This window comes from Triplophysa rosa, linkage group LG20, assembly GCF_024868665.1.
Source record: "Triplophysa rosa linkage group LG20, Trosa_1v2, whole genome shotgun sequence".
Taxonomy (NCBI): Eukaryota; Metazoa; Chordata; class Actinopteri; order Cypriniformes; family Nemacheilidae; genus Triplophysa; species Triplophysa rosa.
The window spans coordinates 5,091,037-5,112,897 of NC_079909.1; the positions used below are offsets into that span (position 1 = coordinate 5,091,037).

General features: G+C 38.9%; 1 protein-coding gene across 1 annotated transcript; it reads right to left on the reverse strand.

The window, feature by feature from the left end:
* Positions 1 to 13,406: 13,406 nt before the first annotated feature.
* rpn1 (ribophorin I) lies at positions 13,407 to 21,671 on the reverse strand. Its single transcript, XM_057362767.1, has 10 exons — positions 21,301 to 21,671; positions 20,245 to 20,309; positions 19,165 to 19,471; positions 18,877 to 19,086; positions 18,590 to 18,782; positions 18,401 to 18,500; positions 15,447 to 15,585; positions 14,707 to 14,826; positions 14,255 to 14,500; positions 13,407 to 14,171 (listed from the first exon to the last, which is right to left on the reverse strand). The coding sequence occupies exons 1-10, from the start codon at positions 21,532 to 21,534 to the stop codon at positions 13,989 to 13,991; spliced, it is 1,797 nt and encodes a 598-aa protein (XP_057218750.1). The 5' UTR covers positions 21,535 to 21,671; the 3' UTR covers positions 13,407 to 13,988.
* Positions 21,672 to 21,861: the final 190 nt, after the last annotated feature.

Sequence of the window (21,861 nt, forward strand, 5' to 3'; positions counted from 1 at the left end):
AACACTTGTTTTGCCTTCTTTATCAGCAGCATCGTTCCCCACTTTTTCTGCACGTCTTTCTAATGGGAAATCAAATCAGCAGTGTTATAAATGAATGGAACGGTTGAAAACACTTGGCACCGCTTTGCAATACCCTTTATAGGCAAATTAATAAGTGAAACAGTAAGAAACGTGTTATTTTCTCAAAACACGTTAAGCCATAACTACAATAGGCCTAAATAAAAGTTGTTTCCAAAGAAAATAAATATTTTTTGCATTGTTCATTTTTTAAATACATATCATCTTAAAGCCTAGGTCTTGCGTTAAATCACGATTGTTTCAGTTGAAAAATAACTCACATCAGTAGGCCATTATACATTAGAGTAACCGTAACTATTTCGTGTTCAGTAGCCTAATTAAATATCAACCCGTCCATTAGGCTTCAAAACAGCACTGATCTCGTTTCATCACTAATGTCGAAAATGCATACAAGATAACTGAATTAAAACTTGGGCCCTGAAAGTGTATACGTCATAATGCATCACAGACATTTAAATCAAATTTAAAATATGATGAAATATTTCGCTAACATTTTACAAATTTAAAAGGGTTTAAAAGTTATACTAAGCAATGTGTTATTATTATTATTATTATTATTATTATATAATAGCCTATTGTTTTTCTGTTGAATCAGCGATCTTTAATTGTAAAACTTTGCAGATTGTATTTTATTAAATTAAGATCTAATCTTAATTTATAAGATTTACTGTTAAATGAACGTGTGCAGATCACATTTTGTGTGCAATTTTCGGCATCGTTTTACTATAGGCTCAATCTATGCGCAAAAAAAGAATAAATGAAATAAAATAAAGTCCGTTCCTAACCGCGCTCGAACTGAATTGTGCTATTTTAGAGAAAAGAAACAGGTTTCGATTTACAATCCAAGGGGAGAATGCTGCGCGTGTGAGTGACACTTATGACAAAAAGCGCCTTTTCCAATATATACAAACTCCCCTTTTAATAAGGCGGCATCTTCACCGTTCGCGCGCTCTCCGATGGTCTCCACGGCAACGCAGATAACGGAGCAGCCGTTTTCCATATCTGCACCCGAGTCCATTATACCGCGGGATTAGCTCGTTTCCCCAAAAGGTCAAACACAAAGTCATGGAACCTGGTATTTTCACCCTTCCTGCGAGTCCATGCACATTCATGCGCATGTAACATTCACTCGTCTGTCATTTCATTTAGTTAATTTCATCAGGATAATGGCTTTTGTTTGGAGGGGGGTATCTACATCACCAGGGCTCGGCCAGACAGCCGTTTTATGTTAGAAAAATATAAGTAGCACGCAGTGAACGGGATGAGGGCACAGCTCTGACGCTCCATATAACTTGTTACGGGCTTTAAACGATTTTGCATTGTGATACAGTGACCTCTTGTGGTTCATGTGACTACTGCACATCCCATAAAGGAATTCAAATGACCAACGTTGGCCTAAACCTGGAATGACTTTGACCACAAACGGGAAGGCTTCACTTAGAAAGCAGAACCATAATTGAGTGTACCTTTTGTAAATCAAAAACAAAATGAAAGAGGGAGATTGCCAGACACATTTCACGGCTGGAATGTCCCAGGTGGGAATCCCAATAGCTGCAGAGGAAGTGTGCGGAGTTTTGGCAGGAAGAGGGAGATGGGAGGGGTGGTCCTGGGTGATGAGGGGGGTTTCCTGATATTCCTCTTAACTACCTCCAGCTCCTAGATTCTCTTTCCCTCTCCAATCAGTCCAGACTCCATAAAGCATGTCCAGCTCACTCTCGCCATAACTGCATTCCAAACTAAAACATCATATTTTCAAAATCACTCCCTGTGACCTCTGAGATATCAACAGCTTTCAGGTGATCTACATCCAGCGTTGACTCATTGAACTCTTTGTTCCATTCTTGACATTTTTATAGCACTGTTTTTTACTTATTCTGTCATGAATATTCAGAAACATGCAAGACATTACGCATTTGGCAGACACTTTTGTTCAAAGCAACTCAGTAATATTTGCTTCTGGACTGAGAGGGCTCAACTGGCAATCCAAATATTAAAAAAGTAAAATGCACTGTTGTGTTATTTAAAACATATTTCAAAAACCACTAAAACCAAAGAACAAGTTTGCACATATACACATGAAGGCCAATTTGAACTTTATTCAAACTTTGTGCGGTCCCAGATCGGCACAAATGGACGTCCGTCCGTCAGACGCAGAGGCTGGCACAGGGGTAAATAAAGAGTGACACAGGAAACAGATGTGACAGGAGGTCACTTCCTGTGTATCAGACCTCAGTCTTCATCACGTGCTCTGGACGGCACACCTGGCCTCACCTTCACGCTCCGCTCTGACAGGTAGAGGGCGAATAGTTAATGCAGCAGGGAAGGATAGGAAAAATGCAGAGCGAATGAAAGTATGAAGGGAGGATGGGGAAAGATGTTTTGATGTGTCAGGGGAGGTGAGAAGGAAAAGTCTTTTTGTCCGCGCTGAGCAGAGTGGATTATCTGAGTTTCCTATCAGCAGTTGAGTAGGGGAATAACGGCTGCCCTGGAAAACACAGGGTTAGACTTGCAGCCAATGGGAAGTGACCTTGCCCTTCCAATCATTTCAAGTTCGTGTGAGTGTTTGTGCGCGTGTACATATTTATTAATACTTCGGGGACAATTTTGATTGAAAAAGCGAGCTGAAGTTGATAACATTTCTCTGAAGATATTTGGAATGTCATCTAAAGAGTTATAAAATAAGTCGTGGTTTTTTTTCATGCTAAATGTAAGTTTCAGGGTTTGAAAGTAAGAGACCATTTCAAAATTATTTTCTGTTTTTCTGAATTTACTATTCATAGGCTGGTGTTTAGGTAAAAATGATCATTTTTGTTTGATTCTGTGAACTACTAACAATGTTTCTCCCAAACTTCAAATAAAAATATTGGTTCTATTTGCATTTATTTGCAGAAAATGAAAACTGGAGAATCAGGTCAAAATAACAGAAGAGATGCTCTGTATTTTTTCAGACCTCAAATAATTAAAGATATCGTGTTCTTATTCATTTTTAAGCAATACGACAATATGTATTTAGGATGAGTTAAAACAATGTTTGTGTGATAACCTGGATTTTTATCACAGTTGTCATGTGTCTTGTCCTGCTGTCAGTCTTTCACATTGCTGTTGGATGACTCCTGAGGTTTGATTTTGTTGAAATTCAACAGACACTGGACTGGAATGACCACAATACATCTAGAAATGCTGAATACATGAACATTTGGAATTATCTCTTAATTTTTTTCACGGCTGTAGTTGTTTAATATTATATTTTTTGGTCACTTTATTCTGCTACACTATAAAAACCCGTAATTTTACAGAATTTTTCTGTTATATCACAAATGTTCATGTATTTTCAAAATACGGTCACATTTTTTTGACATTACAAGAAAAACGGGAAAATAATTTTATGTTTTTTTTCTGGCGCCCCAGCTGCCGGAAAATTTCTGCTTTTTTACAGGATTTTTTTACAGTTTATAAATAAACGTGACATTACAGAAACAGACCACAAATTTCGAAGAAAAACTGGAAAACGTAATTTACAGGAAAAACTGTTATTTTACCGTTTATTTACGCCAGCTGCCAGAAAATGTCCTTTTTACAGGATTTTTTTTACAGTAGTGAATTATTCCAATCTGCTGCTACTGTTAGTTGCTGCCTATACTTTTATACTAAACTGTTTATACTTACTGTAATATTGTAATGGACCTACATGATATCTCACTATTTTTATTTATTTGTTTATTGTTATATTTTTTCACCAAGAGGAGTGCATGCTTATAATGTCATTGCTAAACTTTTATTGTCTCTGCATACAGTTTCAATTCAAAATTGTTCCAGTTACCCAACAAGATCCATGTCCACATTTAAACAGCTAAATAAATGTGTTTTCAGGTTCATGCACACAGATGGTTATGGTTGTGAAGACATTCAAAAGGAAAGGATCGGATATGTATCTATATATCTGGGTGTGTGCGTCGTGTTCTGAACCGGTTGGACTATTGTAGGAGTATTTTGACAGGGAGTGGGGTTGAAACTACATTTGGAGTCGTGCTGAGGCAAAGAATAACACACACGGTCATGAGAAAACATTAGACAGGGATCTGACACAGGCATGCTTCCTCCAGAGATGAATCAGAGGGGTTGACTCCTTCACTGAGCCCAGAGTCGAGGGGCTTTGATGGGATGCCATGTGGCAGAGATCAGGGGGTCTTAGCTGGAGCTTTGGACAGTAACACAAACAGGTTTAGAATATGATCAACACAGATCCATTATTGTACTGGACACTTTCTTTATGGTTATATCACAAATTATTGTATGTGTTATTTATTCACAGTAAATATACACAAGGTTGGGGTACTACTGTATTTGGAGTGTAAAGTTTGAAAAGCATTTTGGACATCACTTGTGATTTGGAGGGATACAGACTTTTTATATACAACCCGAATTCCGGAGAAGTTGGGACGTTTTTTAAATTTGAATAAAATGAAAACTAAAGGAATTTCAAATCACATGAGCCAATATTTTATTCACAACAGAACATAGATAACATAGCAAATGTTTAAACTGAGAAATTTTACACTTTCATCCACTAAACTAGCTCATTTAAAATTTAATGCCTGCTACAGGTCTCAAAAAAGTTGGGACGGGGGCAACAAATGGCTAAAAAAGCAAGCAGTTTTGAAAAGATTCAGCTGGGAGAACATCTAGTGACTAATTAAGTTAATTGATATCAGTTCTGTAACATGATTAGCTATAAAAGGGATGTCTTAGAGAAGCAGAGTCTCTCAGAAGTAAAGATGGGCAGAAGCTCTCCAATCTGTGATAGACTGCGTAAAAAGATTGTGGAATACTTTAAAAACAGTGTTCCTCAACGTCAAATTGCAAAGGCTTTGCAAATCTCATCATCTACAGTGCATAACATCATCAAAAGATTCAGAGAAACTGGAGAAATCTCTGTGCGTAAGGGACAAGGCCGGAGACCTTTATTGGATGCCCGTGGTCTTCGGGCCCTCAGACGACACTGCATCACTCATCGGCATGATTATGTCAACGACATTACTAAATGGGCCCAGGAATACTTCCAGAAACCACTGTCGGTAAACACAATCCGCCGTGCCATCAGCAGATGCCAACTAAAGCTCTATCATGCATAAAGGAAGCCATATGTGAACATGGTCCAGAAGCGCCGTCGTGTCGTGTGGGCCAAGGCTCATTTAAAATGGACTATTTCAAAGTGGAATAGTGTTCTATGGTCACACGAGTCCAAATTTGACATTCTTGTTGGAAATCACGGACGCCGTGTCCTCCGGGCTAAAGAGGAGGGAGACCTTCCAGCGTGTTATCAGCGTTCAGTTCAAAAGCCAACATCTCTGATGGTATGGGGGTGCATAAGTACATACGGTATGGGTAGCTTGCATGTTTTGGAAGGCTCTGTGAATGCTGAAAGGTATATAAAGGTTTTAGAGCAGCATATGCTTCCCTCCAAATGACGTCTGTTTCAGGGAAGGCCTTGTATACTTCAGCAGGACAATGCAAAACACATACTGCAGCTATTACAACAGCATGGCTTCGTCGTAGAAGAGTCCGGGTACTGAATTGGCCTGCCTGCAGTCCAGATCTTTCACATATAGAGAACATTTGGCACATCATTAAACGAAAAATACGTCAAAGACGACCACAGACTCTTCAGCAGCTGGAAACCTATATAAGGCAAGAATGGGACCAAATTCCAACACCAAAACTCCAGCAACTCATAGCCTCAATGCCCAGACGTCTTAAAACTGTTTTGAAAAGAAAGGAGATGCTACACCATGGTAAACATGCCCTCGTCCCAACTTTTTTGAGACCTGTAGCAGGCATTAAATTTTAAATGAGCTAGTTTAGTGGATAAAAGTGTAAAATTTCTCTGTTTAAACATTTGCTATGTTATCTGTGTTCTGTTGTGAATAAAATATTGGCTCATGTGATTTGAAATTCCTTTAGTTTTCATTTTATTCAAATTTAAAAAACGTCCCAACTTTTCCGGAATTCGGGTTGTACATTTAAATTGGCTCAATTGGTTACAAAATGCAAAACCATCTTACTTTATTTTACCTTGAACAGGGACCATCATTAGAAAAAGTCATTTAGTCATTTTTGCTTGTGACTCTTCTCTGCCGAACATCAGTAGACTCACACACACAGGCAGCATTAATATATACTTTTCTATCCCCCCCTTTCTTCCGCCTTCTTTCAGAAAGAATGTGTCTCTCGGCACCCGGCACCCGTTCCTGCGTTTGAAGTATCACCGTCAGAGTTTTCCTTCCATCTCACCATCTCCCTCCCCTCCGCTGCCGTGTCTGTCTATCTGTCAGCCGGACTCATCTCCACCCCCTGCAGCTGCGAGCGGGTAACAGACCGGTCCTTTGTGTCCCTCCGCTCCTGCCGTCCCCCATCTTTTACCGCCGTGATCACACCTGCCACCTGCGCAGGGCAGAACTTACCTTTCATCCTGCTCTTACTGGACCTCTGTCAGTGTGGAATGACCACTGGACTGGCCGATTCTCTCGCATACTGTATCATTGAGCACTGCTGTAAACTAGAAGGTGGTTTTGAGTGGACTGAGATACGCTGGAGTAGTGAGCAATGTTACAGATGTTGATATGACACTGTCGCCAAGCTCTAAACTACACGTAATTTAAAGAAGTTAAACTACTACAACAAGCCACTAATGAATAGTTGGTGACTATACATTTAGTTGATACATTTGATGCTACTTTCAAGTCAAAAATTTGTTTAAAGGGATAGTTCATCCAAAAATAAAAATTCGTTCATCATTTATTCACCCTCATGTCATTCGAAAGATGTATGACTTTGTTTTTTAAGCAGAACACAAAAGAAGATATTTTGAAGAAGGTCAGGAACCAAACAACATTGAACCCCACTGACTTCCGTTGTATGGACAAAACCACTGAGACATTTCTCAAAATATCTTCATTTGTGTTCCACAGAAGAAAGAGTCACATACAGGTTTTGAACCACATGAGGTTGAATAAGTGTTGACAGTTTTTCCCTTTCCCCCCGGCACTATCCCTTCTAGTTAATAGAGTCACTACTGATTTTTTAACACTGGTGACAGGTTTGCTTAACCTTCATAAAACCATTGTAATACACACAGACCTAAAGGGACAGTTCACCGCAAAATGAAAATTCTGTCTTCATTTACTCACCCTCGAGTTGTTCTTGGCCACCATTGACTACCATAGTAGGGAAAATGACAATGGTAGTCAATAGTGCCCCAGAACTGTTTGCTTTATACATTCTTAAAAATATCTTATTTTGTGTTCAACAGAACAATTACATTTATAAAGCAGTTTTTCCTACTATGGTAGTCAATGGTGGCCAAGAACTGTTTGATTACAAGCATTCGTCCAAATGTCTTTCTCCATGTTCATCAGAACAAAGACATTTGGAACTTTTTTAGGTTGAATAAATGATGACGGATTTTCATTTTGGGGTGAACTGTTCCTTTAAGTAGCTACAATAGCAACATAGTGAAAGGCACTAATATTCAAAATATAGTAACAGTTTTTAACATTTGTAGTCAGAAAAAGAAAATGTTCTGCCAAGTAATACAGCTATAGGATGTAAATATAGGTTGTTTACTTGGCTTATCAGATAAATTGGAATGATCCATTTTATACATTTAATTCAAAGTCAATGCTTTTTTAAATTAAGCATTTTTCAAAGACGTTGAAGAGAAATATGGAGATATAGAGGGATCCGCAGCTGGACTTCATCTTTCTTTATTAAAGAAAAAGACAAGATGAAAGACAGATGAAAGTGTATTGGAGATAGAAGTTGTGCTGAGGGGAGGATATGAGCCTCGGGCTCGGGGTCCATGTGTGGATGTTTAGTAGTCATACATTCACCTGTGAAGAGGAGGCTGGCTGACTTCAGCCGGATGTCATGTCTAGTTCCTCTTCTGGAAGACTTTGTTCTTAGGAAAACGCTAAATGGTAAAATTGTGTGCAGCTAGAAAATATGAATTGATGTCGTACAATGTAGATCAAATTCACAGACTAAGTTGAAGGCATTCATCTTATTTTTGTAACATGACGTATATTTCAGAGTAAACTAGATCATTCACATTAAGAATAGCAGCACCCACACTACAACTATATTATGAAGATACAGAGGAACAATATTGCTGGCATCACTTTCACACAAATGAAACATTGACAGCCAATCAAAATCCATTTGAATTTAGTGCAAATAAACAAACATTATCATCTAATGATGTGGATGCTAATGTAGTTATACTTGTCTTAATAGCTGGGCTGGATTGGTAATCAGGCATACCAGGCATGCACCCGCCCCCCAAAAAATATGAGGCCAGAATGTAATCACGGACAGTTGTGAAGGAACCAACGGGCCGCTGCCAGGGGAACTTCTTTGCCCCAGTCCAACCCTGCTTATTAGTTACTTAATAGTTGTTTGTGTAAACCAGTGGTTCTCAAACTGGGGCCCACGGTTTTCGTACAATTTAATCAAATATAGAAAATTGTCATAAATGTTTTGCAATCAAACATCATAAAATAAAAACAACAACCCAAAGAATTAATATTCCGGCATTTTATAATTGTATGGTTTTGGTTTAATTAACATTGAGGGGGGCTTGCAAAAAAAGTTTGAGAACCACTGGTGTGAACAGTCCTTAATATATAAAATGGCTCGGTGAACCGTTCTTTCACGCCATAACTGTTATTAAATCGTGTATTTAAGCATGGCTGTAATGCTGTATCGACCAATCGGCATTCAGAACTAAAACAATCTAAGTTGTTACTACATTAATAGCAAAGGTTGTCGTTCTTCGAGAAACACAACTACAAAAGTAGAGCGTTTTGGCCGCCCTGAATGTGCCACAATGTAACCTTTCAAAAATGGTCCTTTCATATAGTTTCACAGCTTGAGGTTTTCTGACAGGGCGTGTGCATGTGTGTGTGTGTCGTGGAGTGTGGACAGTGAGGGCGGTGTCTCTGTCACCGTGGTGATTTATGAGCGTGCTCAGTTGCGAGCCACACAGTGCAGGATATTGTTCTCTGACAGTGACGGGTCTCTCTGCAGGCTGTCAGGGTGTGTGTGTGTGTGTGTGTGTGTGTGTGTGTGTGTGTGTAGGGCTGCAGGTGAGCCCAGGCCGGCACAATCAATCAACGGCGGGTCAGTACAGTCCGAAGGCCCGAGACCACCTCACACTCGTCGCTATTGTCAGCCCTCTATCGCTAATGAACACCGGCCAAGTTTGAGTCTTTGTTTGGTGCTGGAGCTTCTTATGCTTTTTCTTCAGGTCTAAGAAACATGTCATTTAATGCTTCAGCCTGGAGAAAATGTGTGTGTGTACCCTCAACCTCCACCTCCCCCCTAAACCCTCACATACACCTCGTTCTCTACGTCTCAGCTTTCATAGTACACCACATCAGGATACAGTACTGCTGGTGAATTCCGGTTCAAACAGAATTTAAGCTCCGGTTTGGTCAACAGCTAAACCGCAGTTTTGGCAGGAGCTGACTGCAGGTTCAAGGGAAAGATAGAGGGACATCACCTGTAACGAACTTTAGTCGCACATGCTGAAAACTGAGACACGAACCTCAACATGCGCACACATGGGCTTAATATCAATTAATATGTGACATTTGGCCTGCTGTCAACATCAAGATGAGAATAAAAAGTGGTTTCATAAAGATTACAAAACAGAAAATGCAAAGAAACCAATTTTTTTTTTCAGAAAATGCAAAAATCTAGTGCCGCTGCACCTGCAAAAGTCGCCGCTATGTTGCTAGCATGCTGTGGGTGGTTGCCAGGCTGTTGCTATGTGGTTGCTAATATTGCTGGGTGGTTGTTTATTGGCTGAAGTCAAAAGAGCTTGACAATAAATCTGGAAGGATACACATGGATTACAATTAGCTGAAACATTTTAAAGGCTGATTCACATTCAAGGAACACCAACAAACATCTACAAACTCATTCATTTTTAATTAGAATGTGTTTGTTGGGTTTCATTGGATAAATGTAAATTAGCTTTAATTGGTCAACACACGTGTCTACTGAAAATGCCAGGCGCTCTTTTGTAAACGTTAGCTTTGTGTGCTTCGGTTTATGGAATTCCATTTCTGCCAAAATTAAAAACGCAAAAATAAATCCATGAAGAAATGTAAAAAAGCAAAAATAAATAAAGATTTTTTTCTAAAAATATAAAAATGTATGAAAACTAGATATTTATACTTAGATTTTTTTATTTAAACATTTATTTATTTAAAAAGGATTTATTTTATGCATTAATATTTATTTATTTCCACATTTTATATTTATTTATTTCTACATTTCTGTGTCCATATGGTAATGAGGGGGCGTGTCTTGCTTCAGACATAGCAGTCGAGCACAGAGCGCTGACGTTGACACATACAAACTATGAGACCACAGTAGCATCTTGTGCTTCAACAAAATGACATGCAAGAAATGAGTGTGACCACATGAAACATTAGTATAGTATATTACAGCATTTACTATGGTAAACTGCAGCATACTATATATTATAGTAATGTGAACTAGTATTTACTATAGTAAGGTTTAAAAGCCCTTAAGGAAATCAACCATGATTTTATCATAGTATAAGTGTAGAAACCATGTTTTGGCAGATTTGTATGACCACAGTTCTACTAAAAATACCATGGTTGACTCTGGTTACTGTAGCAACACTATGGTTAATTTGTGGTTACAATGGCTTAACTATAGTGGCCATTTTATTTGTTTTAATTGAAAGTAAAACCATGATTTATTTTCGTAAGGGAATGCTGTATTGTCTGGGAATTTTACTACACTTTACTATAGTAAATATTATATATAAGCTACAGCAGGGCTAGTCAGGCATCTGTTCATCATTTTAAAGTAATCCTGAATGATTAGCTTGGTCAGGTGTGTTTGATTAGGGTTGGAAATAAACTCTGCAGGATGCTGGCCCATCCAGGAACCAAGTTGACTAGCCATGTAATATTACTTCAGGTTGGTGCCTTTGAGTAGTGCAAGTTAAATGGGAAAGTATTGACTTCAAGGTGGATGATACTGACAGTATCACACTTTTTTGTCTCTTTACCTTTTGTGTATTGATAGGACATTTGAGAGAGAGACAGGAAATTACAGGATGAGAGAAAGGGGAAAAGAGAGAGGGCCCTAAGTGCTTCCGCCCAACGTGTTGGCATACAGTTCACTGGACCACCAGCACCAACAACAATATCATGCTTTAAGTGATTTAATACCAGAGTTACTGTATGAATATACAAAGTATACCTTAGTTTTCTATTATAGTACATTTACAATAGTACTGTAGTAAAATGATATATTGTAAAACCAGAGGTATCTCTGTCTGGTGGGTGTAGATGTGTGGCCACTTAACTGGAGGTAATCCTGTCAATTCGCCCCTGGATCCACTGAGTGAGCGCATACAGGTGGGCCAGGTTCCTTGCGTTAAAGTTAACTTTTTCAAAATCAATCACGAGCCTAGACAGTGAGTGACCTTACATGTAAAATTGAATGTGATTTTTTTTCTATTCATTGTCAAAAAGCAAGCAAACAAAGCGTGCTACCTAGCTTTAGTAATGCGCTCAGGGCGATCTTTCTGCCTCCACCTAAGCCCCGCCAACAAAAACGTGTCACAATGTTTACTAACAGTAAAGGCGTCTATAGTATTTATTATTATAGTTCAGCTATTGTAACCCCAAATTAACCATGGTGTTGCTACAGTAACCAGAGTCAACCATGGAATTAGTAGTAGAACTGTGGTCATACAAACCTGCCAAAAAACATGGTTTCTACACTTGATTTCCTTAAGGGCTTTTAAACCTTACTATAGTAAATACTATAGTGCACTACAGTATACATTACTATAATATATAGGCTAGTATGCTGCAGTTTACCATAGTAAATGCTGTAATATACTATACTAATGTTTCATGTGGTAACACTCATTTCTTGCATGTCATTTTGTTGAAGCACAAGATCCTACTGTGGCCTCAGAGTTTGTATGTGTCTACGTCAGCGCTCTGTGCTCGACTGCTATGTCTGAAGCAAGACACGCCCCCTCATTACCATATGGACACAGAAATGTGGAAATAAATAAATGTGAAAATAAATAAATGTGAAAATGTGGGAATACATAAATATTAACATAAATTCATAAAATAAATACAAAAATGTATAAATAAATAAATACAAATATAAGTTTAAACCTCTATTTTTCATTCCTTTTTATATTTTTAGAAAAAATAATTTCTGTATTTATTCATTTATTTTTGCTTTTTTAAATTTCTTCATGGATTTATTTTTGTACTTATTTATTTTTAATTTAGGCAGGATCGGAATTCCATAGTGTAATCAAATAGAACATTCACACTATGGTCGACCCAAAACAGTGCTAACAGATCCTATCAAGTTCTGTAACTATAAACATATGAGCTACACTGAAAAACAGACGTGAAGCCATTCTAGAACTGTTTCTACTATTTGTATGTTATGTTCAGCATTCACACATGCCCTTCATTCTCACAAAAGCCATTTTGACAGCATTTTGTCTGCGAATGTGTGAGAATAAGGGTTTCTCACCCTCAGGCGCTCAAGACTTACCACAAACACAGAATGTGTGCCATTGTAAGGGTCCGGGCACTCTAAGCATCAGTGCTAACAAACATTGTCTTGGTTTCCCTCCAATGTGTATTTTCAGAATGATTATTGTACAGCATATACAATATGACTGTGTTATCATAGAGACGAGAACGCCTCTTGTTATTTCGGCACAGGAAATGACCCTGCGGTGACCGGTGATGACCTCAGGTTGGCTGGTTTGTTGGGTTTGGCTGGGAATATGGGATTTTGGACTGTATGAATGTTCTACATAAAAACACCTTTAAGAGGAAAAACGTGGCTCTCATTTTACATCAGAAGCATTTTTGGGTCATGTTAATAATGGAATTTTTTTTACCTAATCTGAGTTTAAATTTACGAACATGAATTACGACAAAAAAGGTGTATTGATTTGGATTTCTATAGCTTAAGTGTTTGATTTTGTATGGTTTTAAATAGAGGTTCAAAATGGCAGTGTGATAGCGCCCTCACTTGGTTATAACGTGCAAGCTCATCCTTATGAGCTTTGTTGAATTAGACGAGTCTGAATAAAAAAATCTGTAATACATATATAAAAGGTATGGTATTTGCTATATGAGCAAAATGACCTGCCGTCTCTATCACATTTGCCATGTACTTGAGTATTAGCTGGTATTGGACATTTTCTGACAATAGAAATAAAAGACAGCATGTCTGGTTTTACACACCTTGTTTATTAATGGATTGAAAATGTCATATTTTACCCATGACATACAAAAATCAATCTCCTTTTGCCATTCACCATGGAACCGAAGTACATTTACAAAAATTCTAAATCATACAAAAATGTGTGAACTAAAAACCAAATAGAAAATTTGCATGAACAAATCTGAATCAGCGATGATCAGCGACGGGGAATATTTTTTTGGAAACATAAGTGCAAAAACTGATTTCAAATCAAATCTGACTCCAATATGCAAACGAATGGGAATCAGAACTGCTTTGCTGGATTGTAAGAACGAAGACTGCATCTGACATTCAGCAACTTGAAAAACAAAATGAACGATTCTGCAGAACACAAAAAACCCTCTTACACAACCGCACACATTCAGCAACACAACATGCACATCCTGCGCAATTTTTGTCCTGTGAAAACCTTTTAAAATTTCATCCCACAAAGGCACCGAAAATGATGTTCACAGAATGGTTTTGTTTGTATGTCAGTCTGATTTGCACTGAGCGGGTGCGATGGTTTGGGAGGGCGGTGTTTCGTGGCCTTCTTGAAAACATCTGAGGTCTGATTACAAGGCGTCCAGCAGGCTGTCGATGCGGCTGACAAGATCTTTCCTCTTGCTCGACAGGGTTTTATCCAAGTCAATGTAGGCTTCCTTCTTCACCTTGCCGGCCACCAGCCGCTCGGCCTCCTGACAGGAACGGCACACCAGCTCTTTCAGCTGGCCGTCCAGCTTCTGTATCTCTCCCACCTGCGAACAGACAGAAGACCTTAAGAAAACAAGCATTTCAAACTGCTTAAGTGTTTTTATGTATGTAAAAGACAACTCTTGACCTTTTCAGCCAGATCGGAGCCCTCTGATTTGAGTCTGGTCTGCAGTGCTGTGATGTCATTGGTGAGGGTACGGTGATCCGCCTCAAGGGACTTGCGACCGCTGTTTAGAGCGCCGGTATCACGGGACTGCTTGTAACGATTCACAACTTCATCCATATGGCGATACAGACCCAGACGCTTGTTCACCAAAGTTAAGACCTGCTCGGTGATGGAGGCCACTTTCATGCGCACCTCCGCTGCCGGATCCTAGCGGATGAAATAAAACAAAGATTTGGCAAATAGCAAAACATGTGTTCTGGGTTGCGTTTCCCGAAACCTTCTTATCGCCATGTCATTCTTAAGGATATATCGCTACCACTGTTAAGGTATAACTTAAGAATGACGTAGAGTTAAGAAGGTTTCCGGAAACCTTTAAACAATTCTGTTTGCAACACACTGATCTCCAGATGTACCTTGGTGATCGAGAAGTCGAGGCGCACATAGATGATGACAGTGAAGAAGAGGATGTAGAAAGCCCCCACCACCAATAATGGCTCCTGCAGCATCAGGATCTTATTGAAGGTGTAGTGAACCTAGAAATCACAAAAAACAAGTTAGACGCAGAGAGTAAAAACATGTTCTGCATCACGCAAATGCCTTTATTGTGCAAACCTTCAGGAAAACTTTGTTTTTGGACCTGTGGAAGTTTAAGAGCCAACACAATGATGTAATAGGTGGAGGTGACCTAAAGCACCACCTGCTCTTTTCAGGTTTATTCATTTCATAATTAAAGGAACAGTTCACCCAAAAATAAAAGTTCTGTCTTCATTTACTCACCCTCAAGTTATCCCAAATCTGTATAAATTTCTTTGTTCTGATGAACACAGAGAAAGAAATTTGGAAGAATGCTTGTAATCAACCAGTTCTTGGCCACATTTACTACCACAGTAGGAAAAATTACTTCAAAATATCATCGTTTAACAGAACAAAGACATTTTAAAGAATGCAGGACAGCAAACAGTTCTGGGACACTTTTGACTACCATTGTCATTTTTTCTACAAGTATTTTTTCAAATATCTTTCACTGTGTTCATCAGAACAAAGAAATTTGTACAGATTTTGAACACCTCGAGGTTGAGTAAATGAAGACAGAATTTTTATTTTCGGGTGAACTGTTCCTTTAAATGCTCTCTTGTTGTAATGCTGAGCTTACCACAACATCCTGAATGTGCTGCTCCACAAGATTGTTTTTGGTGGCCACCAGCACGGGTCTGCCGAAAGTGTCCAGGTAAGTATAATGCAGCTCATCCGGACTACGGTTTATGAAGTATGGCGTGTCCATGTGGATGTTTCTAGGTAGAACACCAAAACAGCGGTCAGTCTCTGAACATATTCATTGAGCACTGCATGTCTTTTGAACTCGCTGTTACCCTTACATCAAAGTTTAGAAACTTGACTATACCCTCTGGGACTCTTCGGTCATTTCTGATCGAAAATTTTACATTTTGAAATGTTAAATAAACGCAGGTTCATCGGAATGAGATGACAATTGGATACCTTTGTCACATTAGCTATGTGAACACAAAAACAATTATGGACATGATTCCTATATGTTAAAAGGTCACAGAAAAAAATAGTCACACAAATAGGCTCCTTCGCGGTCAAAAATGACAGACATAGGAAATGAATGGTAAATAGGAAAAAATAGGAAAACTCAAGAATCTTTTGGTGTTACAACCTACAAATCAGCCAATGTGCAGAAAAAAAGGGCACAGCAATCAAGGGGTGACACTATTAAATATCAAGAGTGTAAAATAGTCACCCATGCACAGACACACACTCAAAAAATGAACTGGTAAAGCTGCAACAGAGCAATTTTTGAGATTGTTAAATAAAATCAATAAATGAATTAATACAAAAGAGGCTCTCTTTCCCTCCCTCTCCGACACACACATCTACGCGCACGCACATACACACAGGAATCGAGAAGTTACGTAAGGGATAATCCACAGCTAGCAGTGCGTTAAAGGGTTTTAATGCACGACGTGGAGGCCAAGAACCACCCGACGCGAAACTGAGCCGTGCGTCGATCCTTTAACGCACGGCTAGCTGTGGATTATCCCGCTTATACCATGGTCAAGTTAAATCTTTTATGGAAGTTTACAGTGAAATTTTGGATCAAACAGGTGAAAATTACAGTGATTTTGTCAGTTAAATTTCAAATTTAATCAAACTTACTGGAGCTACCTGTGCGTTAAAGGGTTTTAATGCACACCTTCCAGCCAATCAGAATCCAGTATTCAAAAAGACCATGGTATAAACCATAACATTACACATGCGTTTACTTTTTTACAACCAGATTGCACTAATCTGCTTTTCAAAGACTGGATCGGCCTGGTATCGGTTTTAACCTGAAATTTATTGAAAAATTATATTTAAAAAATATTTGTCAAAATTATACATGTAAAAAATGTAGGGATGCACCGATATGTCAATTCTGCCCAAAAACGATAATCGATCATTCTTGATCATTGGAAGTCGATAACCGATCAACTGGCCAATATACAGTACCTAAATATTAATATAACATTTTCTGAGACTGAAAATTCTTTTTCCCCCTGAAAATCATGTCCCAAGCCTACTTTACACTAATTCAAGATTCCTTAACTTTTATACTTTTCTGGTATAATGTTTATTTAATAAACAAATTATAGATGTTCTCCCAGAGCAACCCAGAAAGCTGTTATCAATAGCCACAGGTCTAACAGGTCTCAAGACAGAAAGCATTCAGACAGCAGTTGGCTTCAAACAATATGCTTTTGTTCCTACAATTTACACATTCATAAATATCTACACACTACATCAACAATGTTTTGCTAGTAGCAGTAAGGGAATGATCACGACAGAAAGACAGTACTGTACTGTAGTTTAACTGTGAGCAGCGTGCAACTGAAGTTGATCAACCAGAGGAAATGATTCATAATTTATTGGCTATATTATATCGGCCAAAATTTTATTATCGACCGATACAGTTAACTTGAAAAAAATGTTTTATGCCGATACCGATACACCTGATAATTTATAAAAAATAAAAAAAATATATATATAGCATAAAAATGCTAATAAGAAATATTTTGAAAAAAAAATGATTACATACATTTTCCTGAAAAAGGTTACAGGAGCCAAGTGTGACCCCTAAATGAAGAGGCCCAGTAAACTGAATGAAATAACAATTAATTGTAGGAATGTAACAATAATTTCACCGTGCGATAATACCTCGGCATAACGACCGCGGTACATTATTTATTGCGATATTTAAATGTCAAATGATGACTTGGAAACGTGCCATAAGCATCCTCTTTTCTTTATCCTCTAATCATAACTGTTGCTTAGAGATATGAGTTATAGTGTGAAATGGGTCAATTGACCTAAAAATCCCTTTTATAAAATAAAATAATTGCACCAGATGGACCTTGCCAAAGGTAACATTATTATTTTTTCTAAAATTCTTCAAGTTAGGCCCGGAAGACCTATCGTTTCATACAGTCATGTGACCACGATAATACTGAGACAATTTTGCTTTTGTGATAACACGATATCGATAATATTGTTACATCCCTAAATAATTGCAAAATGTTTGTATAAAGTTTTTGATTTAACACTATCCATTCCAAGTTGAAAAATAATTGTTTAAATTTGGAATATCTGAATGTACATTCAAATCCACAAATCCTAAATTATATCTGAACAACTAGGGAATTCATAAACTACTCTATAGAGGGTTATAATGGAACCTAGTGGTTACTCAATTACACATGCCACACTATGTTTTTGCTTTTTTTACAACAAGGCGGCTCCAATCAAAAATATGAAAAACATATTTCAATAGCCTGGTCTCTGTTTGAACCTAAAATAATGCATTAATTGAAAAATTCTTTACAAAAATATATTTTTATTGCTTTCAGTGGGTAAAAATGGGTAATAATTATTGCATAAATATGAATGAGTACCATCAAATTCTCTAAAAATGCAAAATAAAAAAGCCCACTATTGAACAAAAATGTATTACATTAATTTTCCTGAATAAAAAGAATTCGGTCACTTTTGACCGCGAAGGAGCCAAGTGTGACCCCTAAATGAAGAGTCCCAGAGGGTTAAGATGCTCACCTGGCTCCTTCTGGAAGGATCAGCTTGACAGTCAGTTGATCAATAACCTGATCGTCGTAGACGTGATCGACCAGACGCATCTTCAAAGCGTACTGGTCACCTAAAGCAACAGAAACATGCACGATATGTTAATGAGACTTGTAAGTTGTGTTATGTTATCAATCCGTTACGTTGAATGTTTATACGTACCAAGGTTGTAGAGGTACTCGTAGCTGGGAAGATTGTAACCAATCATGTAATGTGACTTCCAGCCACCAAACAGAGGGAAACGGGGACGAATTTCAACCTCCACAGAATCTTCGAGAACCTGAAGGTGGGAAGTGGAGATGTTTCCGATCTCGTCGCGGTAGTAGACGTCTTGAGCAGAGGCTGGGAGGATGGTCTGCAGGAAGACAGTGCAGGTTTTCATGCAACTGGTGGTGTGATAAAGTCACAGGGGTACTAAACAATATATTCAAGGTAGAGAGTTTAAACACCTTGAAGGATTTGACAGAGGAGATGCCGCTATCAGACTGTCTCTGGTAGTCATAGCGGGAGAAGGGACCCTTCAGGAAAGCACCGGTGTGTCTCAGGTCGATGGTTTCCTCCACAGCAATGTTACCCCAGTGAGAGACCTCAATGGTGCGGGTGATACTGCTGATGGTCAGGAAAGGTGTGTTGTTCTCATAGTGGATCTTCATCGTGTCCTACAGAACAGAATGACATTTCAACAGGTTAGATTGAGGTAACACACTTTGAATAAGTCTTTCATTGCGGTCAGTCACCTGGCTGAAAGGTGCAACATCTTTGAATGGTCCGTATTCAATAACTTCATCGCTCTTTGTGGGGTTGCCCAGTTTAGTGTAGCTCTCCGAGGTTTTGGAGGCCAGGCGGACACGGGTGGTCTGAGAGCGGGTGGGGTAGGGCGAGTACAGGTAGTGGTTCCCCTGGAAGACAACCAGCTGTCTTTCTGCCTGGGTGATGTGGGTGGGGAAAGGTTTCAGCACGTGACTGAACACGGTCTCGACCTTCACCCGCAGCTTACCGCCCGCAGCCAGAGGAGACGGCAACCGCGCCTCGAAGAATTTACCACTGCAAAAAAAGACACACAGATGATGTTCACGTGTTTATTGCAAAGAACAGATGGGGGTACATGGACGGCGCTTTCTATTCCGGAAATCTGACCGAATGCAGATGATTTTAGCAGTTTCAGCTGCATTTGGGTGCCTTGTAAATGAGATGGCATGACGTTTGTAACAGATTTTTAGTTGCACACTCTTAACTACAATTTATAATTGCCAAGGTAAATAACGAACATTGTAGGGCTGCAATATATATACAAATGACAGAAATATCGCAAATGTGCATATTTTGACATGCATATTGCAACGGTTTGATTGTTTTATGTACCGTCACAGAAAACCGTGGCTGTTTACTTTCCAAAGTTGTAATGTTTCTTTCTTTACCCATTAAGAATAGGAAACATGCATGCTTTCCATTTTTAAACACATTTTAATATTGTTTATTAAAGCAATAAGCCCCAAGAAGCAGTGGGTTACCGTGCATTTTAGAACAGCTAAGGGGCGTAATGCACTAACCCACTGCTTCATGGGGCTTTTTGCTTTTATAAAACGGTTAAACCATATGTGTAGCAAGGCCAAGAAACGCATACGCTGCAACAGTGGCACAGTGATACTTGTAATGCGGTCAGCGGTTACAAATCAGGTGCTCAACCAATCAGAATCAAGGACCAGAACAGACCGTTTTATCAACTGATTTAACAAACTTAGAGCTTTATCATATCACAAATGACATTGCAAGTTGCACATTGATTCATGCTGCAGATGTCTGAAGAAAGCATTTACCTTTGTCCACGGATGTTTATCTCTTTCAGCTCCAGGGCTTCATCCTCCTCTTCCTCTCCTTTTACCTTTTAAGGACAGAGGTTTTTGTTATAATCAATGTTTAAGCTCTAAAATGTGTGTATAATACGAATAGCAATAATAATAACAGCTCTCGATTATACAGCAATCCTATTGGCGACAATGCTCCCTAATATACACACATTTAAAAACATTCCTGCGAAATAAAACACAAATTCTAATATGTTCTATTGCAAATACCAGTATAAACCATCAAATGTCTTACAATAAAACCTTTAAAAAATATCTTCATGCTGTGTGTTTTGGGACTTATTCCTAAAGGATTTGACGATGTTCTATCGGTTCCCATCTGACAGACAACATCCCACTAAGTTAACACAACACATTATGAGTAAAAACCATTACAGCCTCCATTATTAAATCCGTTGGAAGTCGTGGGATCATTTTTAATGTATTTAGAAAAAAAGTACCTTTACTATTAAAAAGCAAGGATTTTAATTCATTTTTATTGTGAAAATCGAAGGACTTTAACACGGAAGTGAATCGCGACTCCAGCGCTTAACTTACGTGTCACGCAGGCACTGACAGAGCAAACCGGAACTGCCCACTGCTAATGCTAACAACTACACAAAACATTAAAGAAAAACAACCCGTGCATTACTTAACTACTCACTGGACCCGTTTTTAGAACCACACTAACACCATAACCACGCCGTTTAGGATAGACTTTGCCAAAAAAGTGTGGAACTGCACAAATCGTGCAGAACTGTACAGCCAGATTTAGCAAGTACGTAAGATGCACATAAGTTACTCTCCCTATTGTCCAACTTTCAAGGAGACGTAACATATTCTTTCCCATGATTCAATAACAACATCGTCACAAATGAACGAGGACAACATGTTATTACAGTTACGAAGAATAAAGTGATTGTTGAGCAGACCTTCCTGCATCCACCGGCTATCATTCACACCTGACCTCTTACGTTCGTTCACATTCATTTCATTTGAATTATTAAAATGTAAGATTTATTTACTCACAGATGCACCGATGAATGCGATGTGAGGCGCGAGCTCGGGCTCCAGCGCCAGCGTGAAGGTCTGCGCGCTCGCGTGGCCATGATTCGCGAGCTGGATCTCGGCGGAGATTTTCGCGAGGTGAGTGCTCAGATCCACAGCGCGCTTCACATCCTCGTTCACCAGCCCTTCCGCGCGCACCGACGCGCAGACAAAGCACGAAATAAGAACAAAACTCACCGCTCCAGTGTTCCACATCGTCTTGGCTTTTAAAGTGTTTTATTTCAAAGATGTGGCTTTTGTAAATATTCAACCAGCGAGAGGGCAGAGCGTGCAGCAATGAGGCCTCGCGCTGCTGCTGAAGGATGACGCTTCATTCATTCCCTCGCGAGTGACGTCACTGTCATGGCGAACAGTGGAACCTCAACGTGAACCTTCAAGGAAAGTCTCCGCACTGTCCCAAAAGAAGTTGTCCCCGTTTCAACCTGTATATCACTCTTTGTCAATTTAGATTAAAAAGGCATAAACAAAAAAGTAATATATTGAGTTATTATCCTTAATACTTCTTGAGTTACATTTTTCTTC